Below are 17,076 nucleotides of genomic sequence, written 5' to 3'. Positions count from 1 at the left end.
CCACGAGCCACGACTAAGCCCGTGTGCCACAACTACTGAAGCCTGCGCACCTAGAGCCCACGCACCACAACGAAGAGTAGCCCCCGCTCGCTGCACCTAGAGAAAGCCCACGCAGAGCAATGAGGACCTGATGCAGCCAAAAAAAAAAAAGAAAAAGAAAATTCAATTGCTTAAGACAGGGACCTCTTATTAAAGACCTATATCAGGGCTTCCCTGGTGGTGCAGTGGTTGAGAGTCCGCCTGCCGATGCAGGGGACACGGGTTCGTGCCCCGGTCCGGGAGGATCCCACATGCCACATGCCACGGAGCGGCTGGGCCCGTGAACCATGGCCACTGAGCCTGCGCGTCCGGAGCCTGTGCTCCGCAACGGGAGAGGCCACAACAGTGAGAGGCCCGTGTACCGCAAAAAAAAAAAAAAAAAGACCTATATCATAATAAAAGAAATAGAAAATGCATAGGTTGGAAATTTAAACATGACCTTTGCCCCTTTAAGAGTTAATCTCTTATTCATTGTGCTCCTCTAGTCATCAGAATGCAATTTTTCTAATTATCTCTTCTATTGTTGAGAAATGCTAGACCAACAGAGTACTTTGGATTCCCAGAGAACTTATGTCAACAAGGTCATTTACCTCTTATCTATTATCATTTCAACGTACGGTTTGTTTTAATTTCAACCAAGCTTGAATCAAAGTTTGGGACTTCAGATTCTCATTCTGCAACATCCAGAAATGAAAGGCTATGCTGTTGCTGGATCATTTGGTTGCAGTTCCTTGGGGTATGATCTTCAATTTCTGTTGCAGAGATCCTGGGAGCTGCCCAGTTCCTATCCTTCATAATGTTTAGTTTTTCTTTGTTTCTGTGAACTACTCCAGTACTCTTCTTCACATATTTTTGTACATACATGAGATTTTTCTGTGCCAGGAACCAGAGAAACCCCAACTGACAGTACTCAGTGACAATATGTAGATAGTGAATAAAAGTGAGGGAGAAGAAAGGATTATAGGCTACTCCAGGGTCTCTGGTTTGATCAACTGGATGCTGGTTCTACATACACTAAGGGACACAGGAAGAAGGTTTGAGAAAGAAGATTAAAATTCAGTTGGAGATACATTGAGTTTGAAGCACATGTGGGACATCTAGGTAGAGATGACTTAACTGGAGAAAGAAATGAAAGAGTAATTTAGTAATTGAAGATGAGGGAGTGAGGATTGCAATGAAGAGCAGGTGGAGTGAGAAGCGGTCTGTGGTTAAAACCCAAGGAAATGCTGACTTTGAGGGGGTGGCGGAGAGAGAAGGCAGTGAAGTTAACTGGTAAGTAGAAAAGAATCAGGAGAAACTGGTAAAGGAAAACCAACAGAGGAGAATTTTGAAAGGGACGATGGAGTCAATAGTTCTAATGAGATTGGAATGAAAAAATGACCACGGAGTTTGCAGTTGGTTGATCCTCAAGCAATTAATTTCAGGGAAGTCCAGGGGGTTGGGGAAAGAATAAAGGTGCAGCCTGAATATGAGAATGGAAAGAGAAGGTATTGGGTAGGTTATTTTTTCAAAGAGAGACTAGGGACAGAATAGGATAAGAAGGAAGAACACTGAAGATGCATTGTTCTGGAACAAGGGTCCTCAGGAGTACATGAAGATTTTCTTAGTATATAGGAGCATGGATAGTACTAAGAAAATCAATCTCTAGATCATATATAGTGTTTCTTCAAATTGCTTTGCCTAAGAATGCCTTTAAAAATCAGGATGTCCTATTTCACAATGGCCCTTCTCTCACTTTACAAAAGCAAGCCATGCCTCTCAGCCATCTCCCGACTAAGAGGGTTGATTGTCCTCAGAGGAAGAACTTGACGACCACCATCAAAGGGACAATTTGATATATTAGGTAATGAGGAAGTGAATAACAGCAACTGGGTATCTTTTTTTTTTTAAAGCACCTGTCCTTTTCATTGAGATACATTTCCAATAAAATTTTACTTTTCATGTTTAATAACTTTCAAAAGCTGTAACATAAAAAATATGCTAATCACTAATAGTTGAAACCTTAAAAAATGTTGTATTTATGTTGTTTTTGATAAGTTGTGTACAATTAATTATGATTATTCAGTCATAGTAATTTTTAAAATAACCATAGAAAAATTTTCAAATATTTAAATTTATATACATATTTTTGTTGAAGAAAAGGATGATAAAGTAAACAATAAGACTTTCAAGGTTAAAACTATATTGCCTAGGGCTTCCCTGGTGGTGCAGTGGTTGAGAGTCCGCCTGCCGATGCAGGGGACACGGGTTCGTGCCACGGTCCGGGAGGATCCCACATGCCGCGGAGCGGCTGGGCCCGTGAGCCATGGCCGCTGAGCCTGCGCGTCCGGAGCCTGTGCTCCGCAATGAGAGAGGCCACAACAGTGAGAGGCCCACGTACCGCAAAAAAAAAAAAAAAAAAAAAACTATATTGCCTTAGTGTAAATTGTTGTGCACTACTCTTTGTTACAGTGTGCAGGCTTCTCATTGCGGTGGCGTCTCTTGCTGCGGAGCATGGGCTCAGTAGTTGTGGCACACGGACTTAGCTGCTCCGTGGCATGTGGGATCTTCCCAGACCAGGGATCGAACTCGTGTCCCCTGCATTGGCAGGCAGATTCTTAACCACTGCACCATCAGGGAAGTCCCAGGCCTTTATTTTATTTTATTAAAAAAAAATATTTATTTATTTATTTGGTTGCTTGGAATCTTAGTTGCGGCACACGGGCTCCTCAACTGCGGCATGCATGTGGAATCTAGTTCCCCGACCAGGGATCAAACCCAGGCCCCCTGCATTGGGACTGTGGAGTTTATCCACTGTGCCACCAGGGAAGTCCCTGGGCCTTTATTTAAAATGCTACTATTTACAATAGAATTCATTGTCAAAATTTCTTCTTTTCAATTATTTAAGTAATAAGGGGAAATTTTAGATGCCAACCTAAAAATGTGCAAATGAGCTACATTGTTTTTCAAAAAAAATTTTTTGGGGGGAGACGTAAACAAAAACCTGTGAAGTCACTGTCCTAAGGAAATCAGAGGAGGTAGAATCTTCTGGTATTGGGATAAATCCTATCTCTAGAGGATAGGGCACAGGTTGCCTCATTCTCCAAAATGCAACGGGTAGTATTATACTGGACCAGATGAGCTTTTTGCCTTTCTCCAGTGATATTTGGGAGGGGAAAAATCAAATGAATGGTGGGGTTTGCCCAAGGTTGGGAACTGATTGGCACTGTATGTAAGAGAGAAATCAAGGAAAGAAAAACTTGAAGGTGCTAATAAGGATTCATTGCCATGAACATAAAGTGGTCAAAAACTTCCAGGTGATGATGAGGATCTAAAATGTACTCTGTTCCTAAAGTAGAGGCTTAAGCTAATCAGGATTTTGTTTTTCTCATTCAGTAATAAAATCGGAATCAGGCTGGCCATAGCTTGTATGGCAGCTCTCACAATACATTCAGAGATCTGGCCTCGTGCTATGTTTCTGCTTAAATGGCCTGTAGGTATGTCATATTCACAACATGGTCACTGGAGCTCCAGCGTTGTCTAAATTCCAGGCAGAATTAACAGAAAAGGCAGGAAGCAAAAATGACATATCTGTTGACTCAGACCCTTCTAAACAAATTACAGCTATTGCATTAGTTTCTAGATGCAGTCAGCCATTCCACAATTGGAATTGCTTCAAAAATTGCTTTTCCACAATTTTCTATGTTCTTTCCACCTAGTCTTCTAATAGAGAAGTTTGAAGCTTCTATGTTTTCAAACTCATTTTTTGTATTTTCTCTCTTAATTCTTCTGAAAGACATACTTTTAGCATTCCTCTATCTCCCAATTTGTTAATTCTCTAGTTTGCTATGACAAGCCTACTGTTTTACTTGGTTATTAAAATTAAAAATAAAATGTTCAATGATTTAAAAAATGTACTCCAATCCACAGGAATTAGTAAAAGAGAGGAAAGATTTATATGGTGGTTAGAGACTGATGTTTCTGAGTTCAAGTTTTAGAAAGTGGAATGTTTTGAGTCATGACATGGTTTTATATGCCGTGAAATATGTCTTCAGTCAATAACTGACCGAAAAGAGCAGAGAAGAAGATCATTAGGGTTGTGCCTCTGTTGGCAGATTGGATCCAGTCCCTAACTTTTTCAGCAACCAAAACAATTAGACTTATTTATATGTCTTATTTATATTAGACTTATTTATATAGAATTTTGGCTTGTCTGGGGCTCTTTGGGAATGGATAATTGAATCTTTCAGGATAGCTGGATTTTCTAGATAGCTTAGAATTAAACTTTTAAGCACCAGAAGTTGCTTACTTATTATAATCATTTTAGATGAAAAGCTTTGTAAAATATACTTCATACTTCCTTGATTTTTGTTGCTTGAAATTAGACATAATTTCACCATTTCTTTTTTTTTTTTTGGCCATTCCACACAGCTTGTGGGATCTCAGTTCCCCAACCAGGGGATTGACCCCACGCCCTTGGCAGTGAAAGCACGGAGTCCTAACCACTGGACCACCAGGGAGGTCCCTATTTCACCATTTCTTGATGTCAGGATTAGCACCATAAACATCACTTATTCAAGTGAAATGATTTCAGGACCTATGTGGTGGGTAGTGCTTTCAGTGCTTTATAAATTACCCCAACATGCTTTGCTTTTTGAGTTCTTATAGCTTCTTTTCATAGTTTTCCTTCTTCTTCCCTTGATTTCAGTGTGTCCGTTAGTACTTTTGTCATCCATGTACCTGCCCACAAGAGTGCCCTCTAATATTCTGCTTCTACTCTGCTTTGACTGGCTATGGAAGCAAGATTGTTCACCTTATCAGAATCATGCAGATATTTAGTGTGAGTAGGACCTACAAGAGGGAGAGGGGACTTCTAAGGAGTAAAATACAAATTTTTAGTTCCTGGATTTTGTGATATATTATTTTGGTTTCTCATTGGCCTTTCTTGGCCCCCTCTTACCCTCCCCCAATTACTTCTTGTCTGTTTTTTGAAACTGAAAAATAGTTGATGTACAATATTATGTTAGTTTCAGGCGTACTATATAGTGATTTGACATTTGCATACATTATGAAATAAATGATCACCAAAATAGGTCTAGTAACCATCTGTCCCCATACAAAGTTATGATATTATTGACCATATTTCTTATGCTGTATATTTACAACCCTGTGCTTATTTATTTTATAACGAGGTTTGTACCCCTTAATCCCCTTCAGCCATTTTACTGTCCAGTCTCCTCCCCTCTGGCATCACCTGTTTGTACTATGTATCTATGAGTCTGTTTTCTTTTTTTTTAATTAATTAATTAACTAATTAATTAATTTATCTTTGGCTGGGTTGGGTCTTCGTTGCTGTGCGTGGGCTTTCTCTAGTTGTGGCCAGCAGGGGCTACTCTTTGTTGTGGTACGCGGGCTTCTCATTGCGGTGGCTTCTCTTGCTGCAGAGTATGGGCTCTAGGTGTGCGGGCTTCAGTAGTTGTGGCTCACAAGCTCTAGAGCGCAGGCTCAGTAGTTGTGGCACACGGGATTAGTTGCTCTGCGACATGTGGGATCTTCCCAGACCAGGGATCGAGCCCGTGTCCCCTGCACTGGCAGGCGGATTCCTAACCACTGCGCCACCAGGGAAGTCCTCATTTTGTTTTCTTTGTTTTGCCTTTTAGATTCCACATATAAGTGAGATGATATGGTATTTGTCTTTCTTTGTCTGACTTATTTCACTTAGCGTAATGTCCTCTAGATCCATCCATGTTGTCCCAAATGGCAAGATTTCTTTCTTTTAATGGCTGAATAATATTCCTGTATACATGTATCCATTTCTTCTTTACCCATTCATCTATTGATGGACACTTAGGTTGCTTCCATATCTTGGCTATTGTAAATAATGCTGCTATGAACATTGGGGTGCATGTATCTTTTTGAATTAGTGTTGTTTTCTTCAGGTAAATACCCAGAAGTGAAGTTGCTGTATCATATGTTAGTTCTATTTTCAATTTTTTTTTTTCAAATTTTTCTTTTGGCCACACTGCACAGCTTGTTAGATTTTACTTCCCCGACTAGGGACTGAACCCAGGCCCTCATCAGTGAGAGCACGGAGTCCTAACCACTGGACCGCCAGGGAATTCCCCTATTTTCAATTTTTTGAGGAACCTCCATACTATTTTCCATAGTGTCTGCACCAATTACCATTCCTACCAGTGGTCCATGAGGGACTTTCTTGGGTTTTTTTTTTGTTGTTGTTGCTTTGGGTCTTCGTTGCAGTGCACAGGCTTCTCATTGTGGTGGCTTTTCTTGTTGGGGAGCATGGACTCTAAGTGCACGGGCTTCAGTAGTTGTGGCACGTGGGCTCAGCAGTTGTGGCTCGCAGGCTCTAGAGTGCAGGCTCAGTAGTTGTGGTGCACGGGCTTAGTTGCTCTGCAGCATGTGGGACCTTCCTGCACTAGGGCTTGAACCCGTGTCCCCTGCTGCATTGGCAGGCGGATTCTTAACCACCGTGCCACCAGAGAAGTGTCCTGTCTGTTTTTTAAAGTTGAAATAAATTCTAGATAGGAAGTATCTCAAGGCTACTATTCAAAACCATAGTGCCTAGTAAGATGATGATGTTATTTAGTGGGAAAAATAAACTATAAGTAGTTTGAAGGAAGAAGCAACTATAAAAAAGCTTAAACAGTAGTGATTAGAAGCAGCATTGTAAGCTGCTATAAACTACTGTATATAATGAGATGTTAAAGCCATCTTTTTTTTTTGCCTAACAATTCCATGTCTACATATAGAAATATGTAACTTCATAAAGATATACTTATAAGAATGTTTTATAGTAGTATTGTTTGCAGTAGTAAAAAATTGTAAAAATTTAAATGCTCATCAATAGGGGAATGATTAAATTTTGTCATGTACTTATCATGAAAGGTTTTTTTTTGCAAGTCTTTGGAAAAGACTATCATGCAGTCATTTAAAAGAATGAGGTAATTCTGCACATACAGATCAGAATGGTTAAGAATGTAGACTCTGGGGACTTCCCTGTGACGCAGTGGTTAAGAATCCACTTGCCAATGCAGGGCACACGGGTTCGAGCCCTGGTCCGCGAAGATCCCACATGCCACGGAGTCACTAAGCCAATGCGTCACAACTACAGAGCCTGCACTCTAGTGACCATGAGCCACGGCTACTGAAGCCCGCATGCCTTGAGCCCATGCTCCACAACAAGAGAAGCCACTGCAATGAGAAGCCCATGTACTGCAACGAAAAGTAGCCCCTGCTCACCACAACTGGAGAAAGCCCCCGTGCAGCACAAAGACCCAACACAGCCAAAAATAAATAAATAAATAAATAAAATTCATTAAAAAAAAAAAAAAAGAATGTAGACTCTGGATCCACACTGTCTGGGTTCAAATTCCTGCTTCAGCACTTACTAGTTTGTGGCAATTTAGTTTTTTTCCTCAGTCATCCTGTATCATAAAAATCCCTACTTCATAAGATTGTTGTAAGGATTAAATGAATTCATCCAAGTAAAACACTTTAAATAGTGCCTGGCACAATTATTATTAGCTATTATTACTGATATAGAAGGATACTTGTGATATATAGTTTGGTGAAAAGGTAAAGTTACACAGTAATATGTATAGTAGGATTCCATTTTTGTCAAACAAAATCTGCGTATAAATACCTATATGTGATTTGCACACATGTGGGATTCTGGAATGTCTATATAGGAGGAATTTATGAGTTGCTAACTGGCCTTGTCTGGAAGTTAAAATTTCAAACGAACTTTTCTTTTTTTAACTTAGATTCTCTACTTTTGGCAGGGGTTAGGGGTTGGGGGGTGGGGGCGGCTTGGCTTTAGAAGGATCTATTGGAAGTTACGGGAAGTCAGTTTCCCCATACTAGTCCTTGGTACAGTCACTCTATACATTCATAGAAATGGTCAGGAGAGGTTGTATGCACCAAACTGTTAACAGGGATTATTTCTAGGGAGTACGATGAGGGGATGGTGAGCAGCAAGGTGGCGGACAACCTTTACTTTATACACTTCAGTATTGTTTGCAGATACTTCATTGCGCATCGATTTTGTGTCACCATCAAACAAAAAGAGCCAAAATGTTCTCAAAAAAAGGGACTGGTTAACTTAATATACTATGAAGTCATTAACAAAAAGAGTGGTGGTGGTGTAGAGCCTTTTGAGTTAACGTGGAAGAATGTCTATGGAGGAAAAACACTGATACAGAACTTTATCATGAGTCTGAACCCCCTCCCCACTTCGTTATTTTGGGGGCCGTATACACATGTGCACAGAAACAAGGCCTTGGAGGGTGCATGTTCAACTGTACCTGTTAACCATAGTTTTCTCAGGGGAGTGGGATGCTGGGAGGGGAAGCAAGGCCTTTCACTTTCATTTTAAAATTCTGAATCATTTGCAATTTTTACAAAGATCATGTATAATCTCTATAATAAAAGCAATAAAGGACATAAATGTCTTTAATGTTGTGTAAGTACCTTGTACGTGCCCGTTACATCTGGAATGACATATATTCATTTTTCAAGACATTAACTAGGGCTTTACAGATTTCTTTTAGGGATAAAACCAATTTCCCTTTAGTTAGGATCTTGATTTCTTCCTCTTATACCAAAAAAAAAAGTGTATGACCTTGTACCTAATTTATGACAGTACTATCACTTAAAGTACAGCAATTATGCAACCCCCTAATTTGAATTCCATATTGCAAGTGTTTTTCACTAAGTGAACTCACGGACAAACTGAAGGCATAAAGTTAAAATCGTTATATTCAAAATAAATCACTCGGGTTACCAAAAAGAACGTAGGGATTAGAATTAAAATCTAAGAAAACAACTCCTATAAGCATATATACTTGAAATTGAACTTTAAAAATCTTGGCTTATTGAACTTTAGTGGGGCTTAGTGATCTTCCCTCACTCGGTAGTCCTAGTTGTAGTTTCGAAGAGCATCAGAAACCTACACTTTATCACTATCTTTAAGTAAAAAAAGGCGCCCTGGGCACCGGGGCTCGCCCGGGACTGAGTCAGCGGCGGGGCCGAGAAGTTCAGCGGGAGGCGCAGGGCGGGGCTTCCTCCCGCCGACTCCGAACCCGGCTCAACTTTTCCGAGTCCACGTCTCTTCCTTCGGACAAGCGTGTTTCACCAGGTCGGGACCAGCCAACGTGACAACCACAGACCTTTACAGAAAGAGCTCCCGTCCCGCCTCGAGGACCTCCCCCGGCCGGGGCAGCCCGGGCCAGCTCGACCAAGCCCCTCACGGACTGCGGCGCGCGGCTCCCCGAGGCCGAGCCCGCCTCTCGCCTCGCTTCTGGGCGCCCGCGTCGCGGCGCCGAGCGCAGCATCCCCGGCATGGAGACCGGCTCGGACTCAGGTCAGAGGCCTGCGCGTCCGTTCCGCGCCGGAGCCGCCGGAGGCTACGCGGGCAAGGAGGGGCGGCGAGGACCGGCTAGGCCGGGCCGCCGTTGGAGGCCGCCGCGTGCCGGGTCCGCGCAGGGAGCGCTCGCGGGCCGGCTCCCGCGCGCGGGGCGGGCGGCGGCAGGTGGGCAGGACGAGCCGCGAGCGAGCGAGCGAGGGCGGGCGGGTGCGCGAGGGGCCCGGCGGGGGGGCCGCTGGGAGGATGGCTCAGCTCTTTCTAAATATAAAACCGGCGTGAGTTGGGCGAGCGCGGCGCTGAGCCGCAGAGCAGCCGCGCGGGCCGGGCGTACCGGGCCTCGGCCGACGGACAGCGGCGGCTCCGCAGAGGCGCCGGACTGCGGGAGCGCCCGAGTCGCGAGCTCGCGGGGGACGGCGAGAACTACGCGTGCAGCGAGGAGGACGCAGGCGGCGGCGACGGCGGGCGGGCCTCGTGGGCGCAGCTCGGCCCGCGCCGAACTACCAGAGGCGGCTGCCGGCCTCTGCTGCACCGAGAGCGGCGAGCCCCCCGTGCCGCCCGTCCGTGCCCTCCCCCTCCGGCCCCTCCCTCCCTCCCTCCCCGGCGCAACATGGCTGCGGCCGCCGCCTCCGCCTCCCAGGACGAGCTGAGTAAGTGCCACGGCAAGCCTGCGGCCGCGAGCCGGAGCCGGCGCAGCGCCGGGCCGGGGGCGGCGGCCGGGGCCGGGCGGGAGGGCCGGGGAGCAGGGCCGGGCTGGCGGGCGGGCGGCGGCCGCGGCGTGCGGGGGGCTGGGGCGCTCGGGCCTGGCGGTTGGGCGGGCGGGCGGGGCGGCGGCCGCCGGCGGCGTTTGTAGGCCTCAGGTTTGCACCGTCACGTTGCGAAATTGAAACCGGAGCCCCGGGCGGAGCCACCTCGGTGTGCGATCCGCCCCGGCCCGGGGGTGGGGGGAGCCTAGCCCCCTGCCCGTAGGGGCTGGGCTGGCTGGGCGGCCGGAGCCCCAGGGGGGCGGGCTGTGTCTGCCGTCCCGTCTGACCCTCCGTGGACCCCGGGCCCAACTGTTGGGCGAGTTCTAGAAGTGGAGCTTTCGGGGAGGAGGAGAAGGTGCCGTGTTGTGACACTAGAAATCAGCGGAAAGGTCAGGAACAGGCGGTGACCCTCAGGTGGAGCAGGAAGGACGGGCGAGCAGGCAGGGTCGCGGCGCTAGCCGCAGGGGAAACCTCGGGGTGACAGCGCTTTCAGAAAGGAGAGCCAGTGCACACTTGACCTTAAACGTTGCAGTTTTCCGGGGAACGGCGATCCACGCTCGGGGAGAGCGGTGGTCACCCTGAATCGCAGGCCACCTCGCCCGCCGCCCGGGTTCGCCTCGGTGCTTTATGGGAAGTGTAGTCCCCGGGCGCCGCAGGCCCACGCCGGGGTCATAAAAATTGAATTTTCCTAGGACATGCAAGACAATTTCTGATTGCCTTTGGGGTGGTTAGGTGAAAAGCTTTAGGTGTTTTCTCAACGCTGCCCTTCAGTTTATGAAGAACAAGAAAGGTGTTATTTAGGGATGAGGTGGGTTTTAAATGGAATAAAGCCTGGGTGAGGTGTCTCAAGCCTTGTGAAGTTTTTGTTGTTACAGCCCCCTCTGAATTTTCATATGAAAGTAGCTATACGCACAGTAATTTCTGTTTCTTTGGTGCTTGGCAGTTTAAAGATAGTTTTATATACATGATCTCACTTTTGTCCTCCTAACAGCCTAGTAAGGCAGGTAGGTAGTAATTATCCTTGTTTTAAAGAGGAGGCAGGCTTAGAGAGATAAGTTCCTTGCTGCTTTGACACAAAACTGGTGTAGCAGCAGTGGTGTTTGCACATTTTGAGGCTGAAATAAAGAATTGGTGTCACCCTGGGCAGGATGGGGAGTCTTGAGTAGACAAGGTCTCATGCGGTGGTTAGAGATAAACAGGGCCTGATAGCCACAGAGTTGATTGCTTGTGTGTCAGTTCCAAGCTGGAGCACCACCAGGCCTTTTGGGGAGATCAGCTCCCTGATCTTTTTTCTTCCATTTTTTGTTATTGCGGTAAAATACACATAACATAAAATTTACCATCAAAACCATTTCTAACTGTACAGGCCAGTGGTCTTAAGGACATTCATATTGTTGTGCAATCATCACCACCGTTTATCTCCACAACTCTTTTCATCCTGCAAAACAGAAACTCTATGCCCGCTAAACCCTCCCTTTCCCCCGTCCTCCCAGCCCCTGGCAGCTACTGTACTACTTTCTGTCTCTGTGATTTAAAAAAAAAAAAAAAAATTATTTATTTATTTTTTGGCTGTGTTGGGTCTTTGTTGCTGTGTGCGGGCTTTCTCTAGTTGTGGGGAGCGGGGCTACTCTTTGTTGCAGTGTGCGGGCTTCTCATTGTGGTGGCTTCTCTTGTAGCGGAGCACCGGCTCTAGACGCACAGGCTTCAGTAGTTGTGGCACACGGGCTCTACAGCGCAGGCTCAGTGGTTGTGGCTCATGGGCTCAGTAGCTCCACAGCATGTGGGATTTTCCTGGACCAGGGATCGAACCCATGTCCCCTGCATTGGCAGGCGGATTCTTAACCACTGCGCCACCAGGGAACTCTCTGTCTCTATGATTTTGATATCTCTAGGTATCTCATGTAACTGGACTCATACAGGATTTGTCTTTTTGTGGCTGGCTTATTTCACTTGGCATAATGTCCTCGGTTCATCCGTGTTGTACCATGTGACAGGATTTTCTTTTTTAAGGCTGAGTAGTATTCTGTTGTATACATATGTCATATTTTCTCATCCATCTGTTGAGGGACACTTGGGTTGCTTGTATGTTTTTAGCTATTGTGAATAATGCTGCTATGAATATGGATGTACACATCTCTCTTTGAGACTGTGCTTCCAGTTCTTTTGGATATATACCCTGAAGTGGGATTGTTGGATTATATGGTAATTCTATTTTTAATTTTTTGAGGAAGTGCCATACTGCTTTCCACAGTGCCTATACCATTTTATGTTCCCACCAGCAGTAAACAAGGGCTCCAGTTTTTCTAGGACCTCGCCAACACTTGTTATTTTCTATATTTTTTTTTTTTTTTTTTTTTTTTTTTTTTTTTGCGGTACGCGGGCCTCTCACTGCTGTGGCCTCTCCCATCGCGGAGCACAGGCTCCGGACGCGCAGGCCCAGCGGCCATGGCTCACGGGCCCAGCCGCTCCGCGGCATGTGGGACCCTCCCGGAGCGGGGCACGAACCCGTGTCGCCTGCATCGGCAGGCGGACTCTCAACCACTGCGCCACCAGGGAAGCCCTATTTTCTATATTTTTGATAGTAGCTATCCCAGTGGGTGTGAGGTGGTCTGACGTTTTAAGTTGTTCTACAGCAAGATATCTGAGTTCATGTAGCACTAAACACATTAAAATATAAATTACTAGTTGGAATGGGGAACAAAACTAGAGGAAGAATTGGATATCATTCTTAAGTGGCTGATGTATTTGTATTTATGCATTGTGCTCCTGTACATCAGGTACCTGTTAAAACGTTCTTAGTTCTTCTGGTTGAGGAATTTATTGGCTTTAGCAGCTACTGGAAAAGTTAGGAAGAAATAATTCCAGTGCTTGCTTTTTCATTGTTTTGTTTGGTCAGGTCACCAGTCTTTGGCCACAGATGTCTGTTGACTTGGTTTCTGCATTTCTTCAGGCGAGATTAAATACTTGGCAGTTGGTACCTTGGAATAATTTAACTTGAAATCACACTCATACATACCAAACATGTATATAAGGAACTTCAAATAAGCCATTTTCAGTTTCAGAAAGGTTATAGTAAAAGGAGAGATGGCTGGTAAAAAGGTGCTTTTTAGAATTCTGCTATAAAAGAAAGGAGCTAAGTATCTGAATATTAGCTGGCTATTATTTCTGACTGGTAGATGATAAAGCAAACTACTAGATGCCAGCATTGTTTTTCCCCCTAATATTTTATCATAAAACTCTTCAAAAATACAGAAAAATTGAAAGTGAGCATTCATATACCCACTACCTAGATTCTGCATGTGATATTTTACTACTAACTTTATCACATATCTGTCCATTTTCAAGCCACATTTAAAAATGTTATTTTAGTTATTTTATTATTTGAAAAAGATTGTGGTAAGATACACATACATAACATAAAATTTATCATTGTAACTATTTTTAAGTGTACAGTTCAGTGGCATTAAGTACTCAATCCATCTTATTTTGATGCATTTCAGAGTGAATTGGAGACATCAGTACCCTTCCCCCTAAATATTTCAGCACTAGCATTGTTTTTTTTTTGCACTAGCATTGTTTTAAGTGCTTTGTATATTATATTCTTTTTTAAAAAGATTTTTTAATATTTATTTTATTTATTATTTATTTTTGGCTGTGTTGGGTGTTTGTTGCTGCGTGCGGGCTTTCTGTAGTTGTGGTGAGCGGGGGCTACTCTTTGTTGCGGTATGCGGGCTTCTCACTGTGGTGGCTTCTCTTGTTGCAGAGCACGGGCTCTAGGCGCGTGGGCTTCAGTAGTTGTGGCATGCAGGCTCAGTAGTTGTGGCTTGCGGGCTCAGTAGTTGTGGCTTGCAGGCTGTAGAGTACAGGCTCAGTAGTTGTGGTGCACAGGCTTAGTTGCTCTGCAGCATGTGGGATCTTCCCAGACCAGGGCTCAAACCCGTGTCCCCTGCATTGGCAGGCGGATTCTTAACCACTGCGCCACCAGGGAAGCTCCTATATTCTTTTATTCATTAAAATAATCCTAAGAGGTAGGTAAAGTTCTTATTGCTGTTTTGTGGAGTGGAAAACAGACATTTTAGGTTCCCAAGGTCCCTCAGCTAGTAAGTGGTGGAGTTGGAACTGGATTCCAGGTGCCTCACAGGCACTCATAACCAGCCTTTAGGCTGGGTTACCTCCGTGTTCTATAGAGTGTTCATGCTGATGAAGAGATAAAATCAGATGCACTGCTAAATTCTTAGCTACTTGTTACTTTAATCCAATTATTTGACTGCTGTTGAACACTGCTATGGTGTACAAAAGAAACATGAAAAGTCTACTGATGGAATTATAATACTACTGAGAAGAAAGAGGAAGAATACTTGTAAACAGATATGTAAGGACCAAAGTGTATGATTTGTTATAGTTAGTAATGCTAGAGTAATATTATCATTTTTGGTTCCCAGGTCTGTGATTTTGAGATGTATAACTCGTGACACTGCCTTTCTATAGATTTTAAATCAATGCGTTTTACCTTTGCATTTGAAGTGATATACATGTCATAAATTTAAATGAAATCTGTAGCTGCTTTCAGTTGTATCTGATACTACACTCTGTAGGAGCTCCTGAGAAGCAGAATTGACAGGTTTGTCTTTTACTTATCTCTTTTCTTTTCTTTCTTTTTCTTCTTTTCTTTTTTTTTTTTTTTTTCGAGTAGTATCATGTATGAAAGTTGTCAAAAGGTAAGCAGGATAATCTTGGGTTGGGGTTTGTTATCCTTTCAAAAATATCCTGTAATTGTCACTTTGAGTCAGGTGATTGTAATAGAATAATGGTAAAGCTAATGTTTCTTGAGAGCTTACCATTGTGTTCTAATCACTTTGTATGAATTAATTGATTGAATCCTTACAACAACCCTGTGACTTTGGTACTATTGTTGTCTGGTGTTGCTTCCCTCATACTACAGTGTTAGGGCTTGAACTCAGATTTTTTGATTCCAAAGTTTATGTTAATTCTGTGCTGCTACTGTACTAGTGTCTCTGAAAGGGAAAATATAGTTTATAAGAAGGTCAACATGGCTTTTTTCCCAATGTCTTGCTAGCCTCCAGAAGAAACCTGCTATAGTGTATAAAATATGGCAATATTCTGGTTCATTGAAGAGGACATATTAGATTTGGGGGTAAGATGCCAAAATAGAGAACAATTAGTTCTGACTGTTAAAGGCATTTCTGAAATCTAGTTTGTAAATTACTTAAGGTCATAGTCTGTAGTTTTCTTTCTTTATATTTAGGATAATATAACTGTTTGGAATGGAATGAAATTCAATGCAAGGCATGTGGGCTAGTTTTTCTTCTAATATTATCCTCTGCCAGTTCATGGAAAAGTTGACATTGTAGTTATATTTCAGCAATGGGTAGGGAGATTTCTGACAGAGGGAAGGAAGCATTTGAGGCTTTTCACCTGGCCAGCTGTTCATTGGTTTCATGTTCTGGGCTTTGTAATTCTAAGGCATCCTTAGAATCTGATCTTCATTGGGATAAAGACAGCTCATGAAGGAGCAACAGCCTATAATCTTAAAGCACATTGATGCTATTCAATTTGACCATTCGACACAGCCACTTCAGTTGCAAAAGTTGGCCAGATAATCAACATGTCAGGTGTCTTCTGAGAGAGTCTCTGCCAGTGCCAGACATCCTAGTGGCTCTTTTAGAGGATGAGATGGGGAAGCTGTGTGTGTAGCTGTGTAGGTGAACGTGATTCTGTGAGCATACTGAAACAGCCCCAGAGAGATGGCTGCTTTAGTGACAGCCATATATGCAGCTGAGCTGAGCTATGTAGAAAGGCTGCATCAAGCCTGTATTATTTTAATTTTGGGTACTTAGCCAGATCGGAAGGTTAAAATGGAAAATAGTGATGATATTTCTGTTTTTTATAATTTCTAGTTTTCCACTTCTACCCCATCTTGTTTTGAATTATGCTTTCAGTAAATTGTAATATTTAATAAAGGCCAGTGTTGGTGAGAATAGTTGGCACTGGGGCGTTCGACCTTGTTCAGAAGATAGATGTTAAAACTGTAGGCACTGCCAGTGTGCTCAAATGGTCTGATCTAAGTTGATGGTCTCTGTTTTCAAGCCTGGCCGGTCTCTGCCTTGATGCTTGCCATCTTATATGACTTGTTTTCCCCACACATTTTCCAATTCAATAAGCAGTCTTTAAAAATGGAGTTACTGGGCTTCCCTGGTGGCGCAGTGGTTGAGAGTCTGCCTGCTGATGCAGGGGACACGGGTTCGTGCCCCGGTCCGGGAAGATCCCACATGCCGCGGAGCGGCTAGGCCTGTGAGCCATGGCCGCTGAGCCTGCGTGTCCAGAGCCTTGCTCCACAACGGGAGGGGCCCCAACAGTGAGAGGCCCGCGTGCCGCAGAGAAAGGAAAAAAAAAAAATGGAGTTACTAACTTATGGTCCTGGCCTCACATGGCTTATAATTCAGTGTAGAGGAAGATTTATATATAACTGTAAATAGCTAATAGGAAGTATGATATGAAAAATGCCTAACACAGTTCTTTAGAAATGTCAAGGAGTGAGGATAGTATTCCAGGCTAAGGGAACAATAGCTTGAGCTCAGTCATAGAATTTGAAAACTATTGTGCATTTTCAGGGAAAGTTGGAATGAGTCTGATATGCTAGAATGGGGGTACTATGGTGCATGAAGTACTAGGAAAGGAGTTAAAATTTGGAGTCTGAGACTTGGCCTTTTGTGCCTTTTACAATTTGGGATCTTGAGCAGATTATTTTACTTCACTAAGTTTAAGTTTCTCATAAAATTGGGATAATTAGAAATACTCATAGTGTTGTTAGGCTTAATGTACATGTTAATGCACTGTGTAAACAATTAAATTCTGTACAGATTATTATTTTTAGTGGAGGGGGTAGTAGGAGAAAAAGCTAAGGATAAG

The 17,076-nt window shown here is 43.8% G+C and overlaps 1 protein-coding gene across 4 annotated transcripts in view; it reads left to right on the top strand.

Annotated features, from left to right (window-relative positions):
- The first annotated feature begins 9,104 nt into the window (after positions 1-9,104).
- The window catches only part of ECPAS (Ecm29 proteasome adaptor and scaffold), a 103,972-nt gene continuing 96,000 nt past the window's right edge, over positions 9,105-17,076 (top strand). For 2 of the 4 annotated variants that reach the window (XM_081236615.1, XM_081236613.1), the window contains exon 1: positions 9,105-9,400. In XM_081236615.1, coding sequence (XP_081092741.1) covers positions 9,379-9,400 — 22 coding nt within the window. In that variant the 5' untranslated portion in view covers positions 9,105-9,378. Of the gene's footprint in view, positions 9,401-9,688; positions 10,051-17,076 lie in introns of those variants that run through there. The other 2 variants (XM_081236612.1, XM_081236614.1) reach the window with 2 other exon arrangements.

This window comes from Mesoplodon bidens (assembly GCF_964165515.1).
Source record: "Mesoplodon bidens genome assembly, chromosome: 6".
In the NCBI taxonomy this organism is placed as follows: domain Eukaryota; kingdom Metazoa; phylum Chordata; class Mammalia; order Artiodactyla; family Ziphiidae; genus Mesoplodon; species Mesoplodon bidens.
This window is presented reverse-complemented; position numbering and strand designations above follow the sequence as displayed.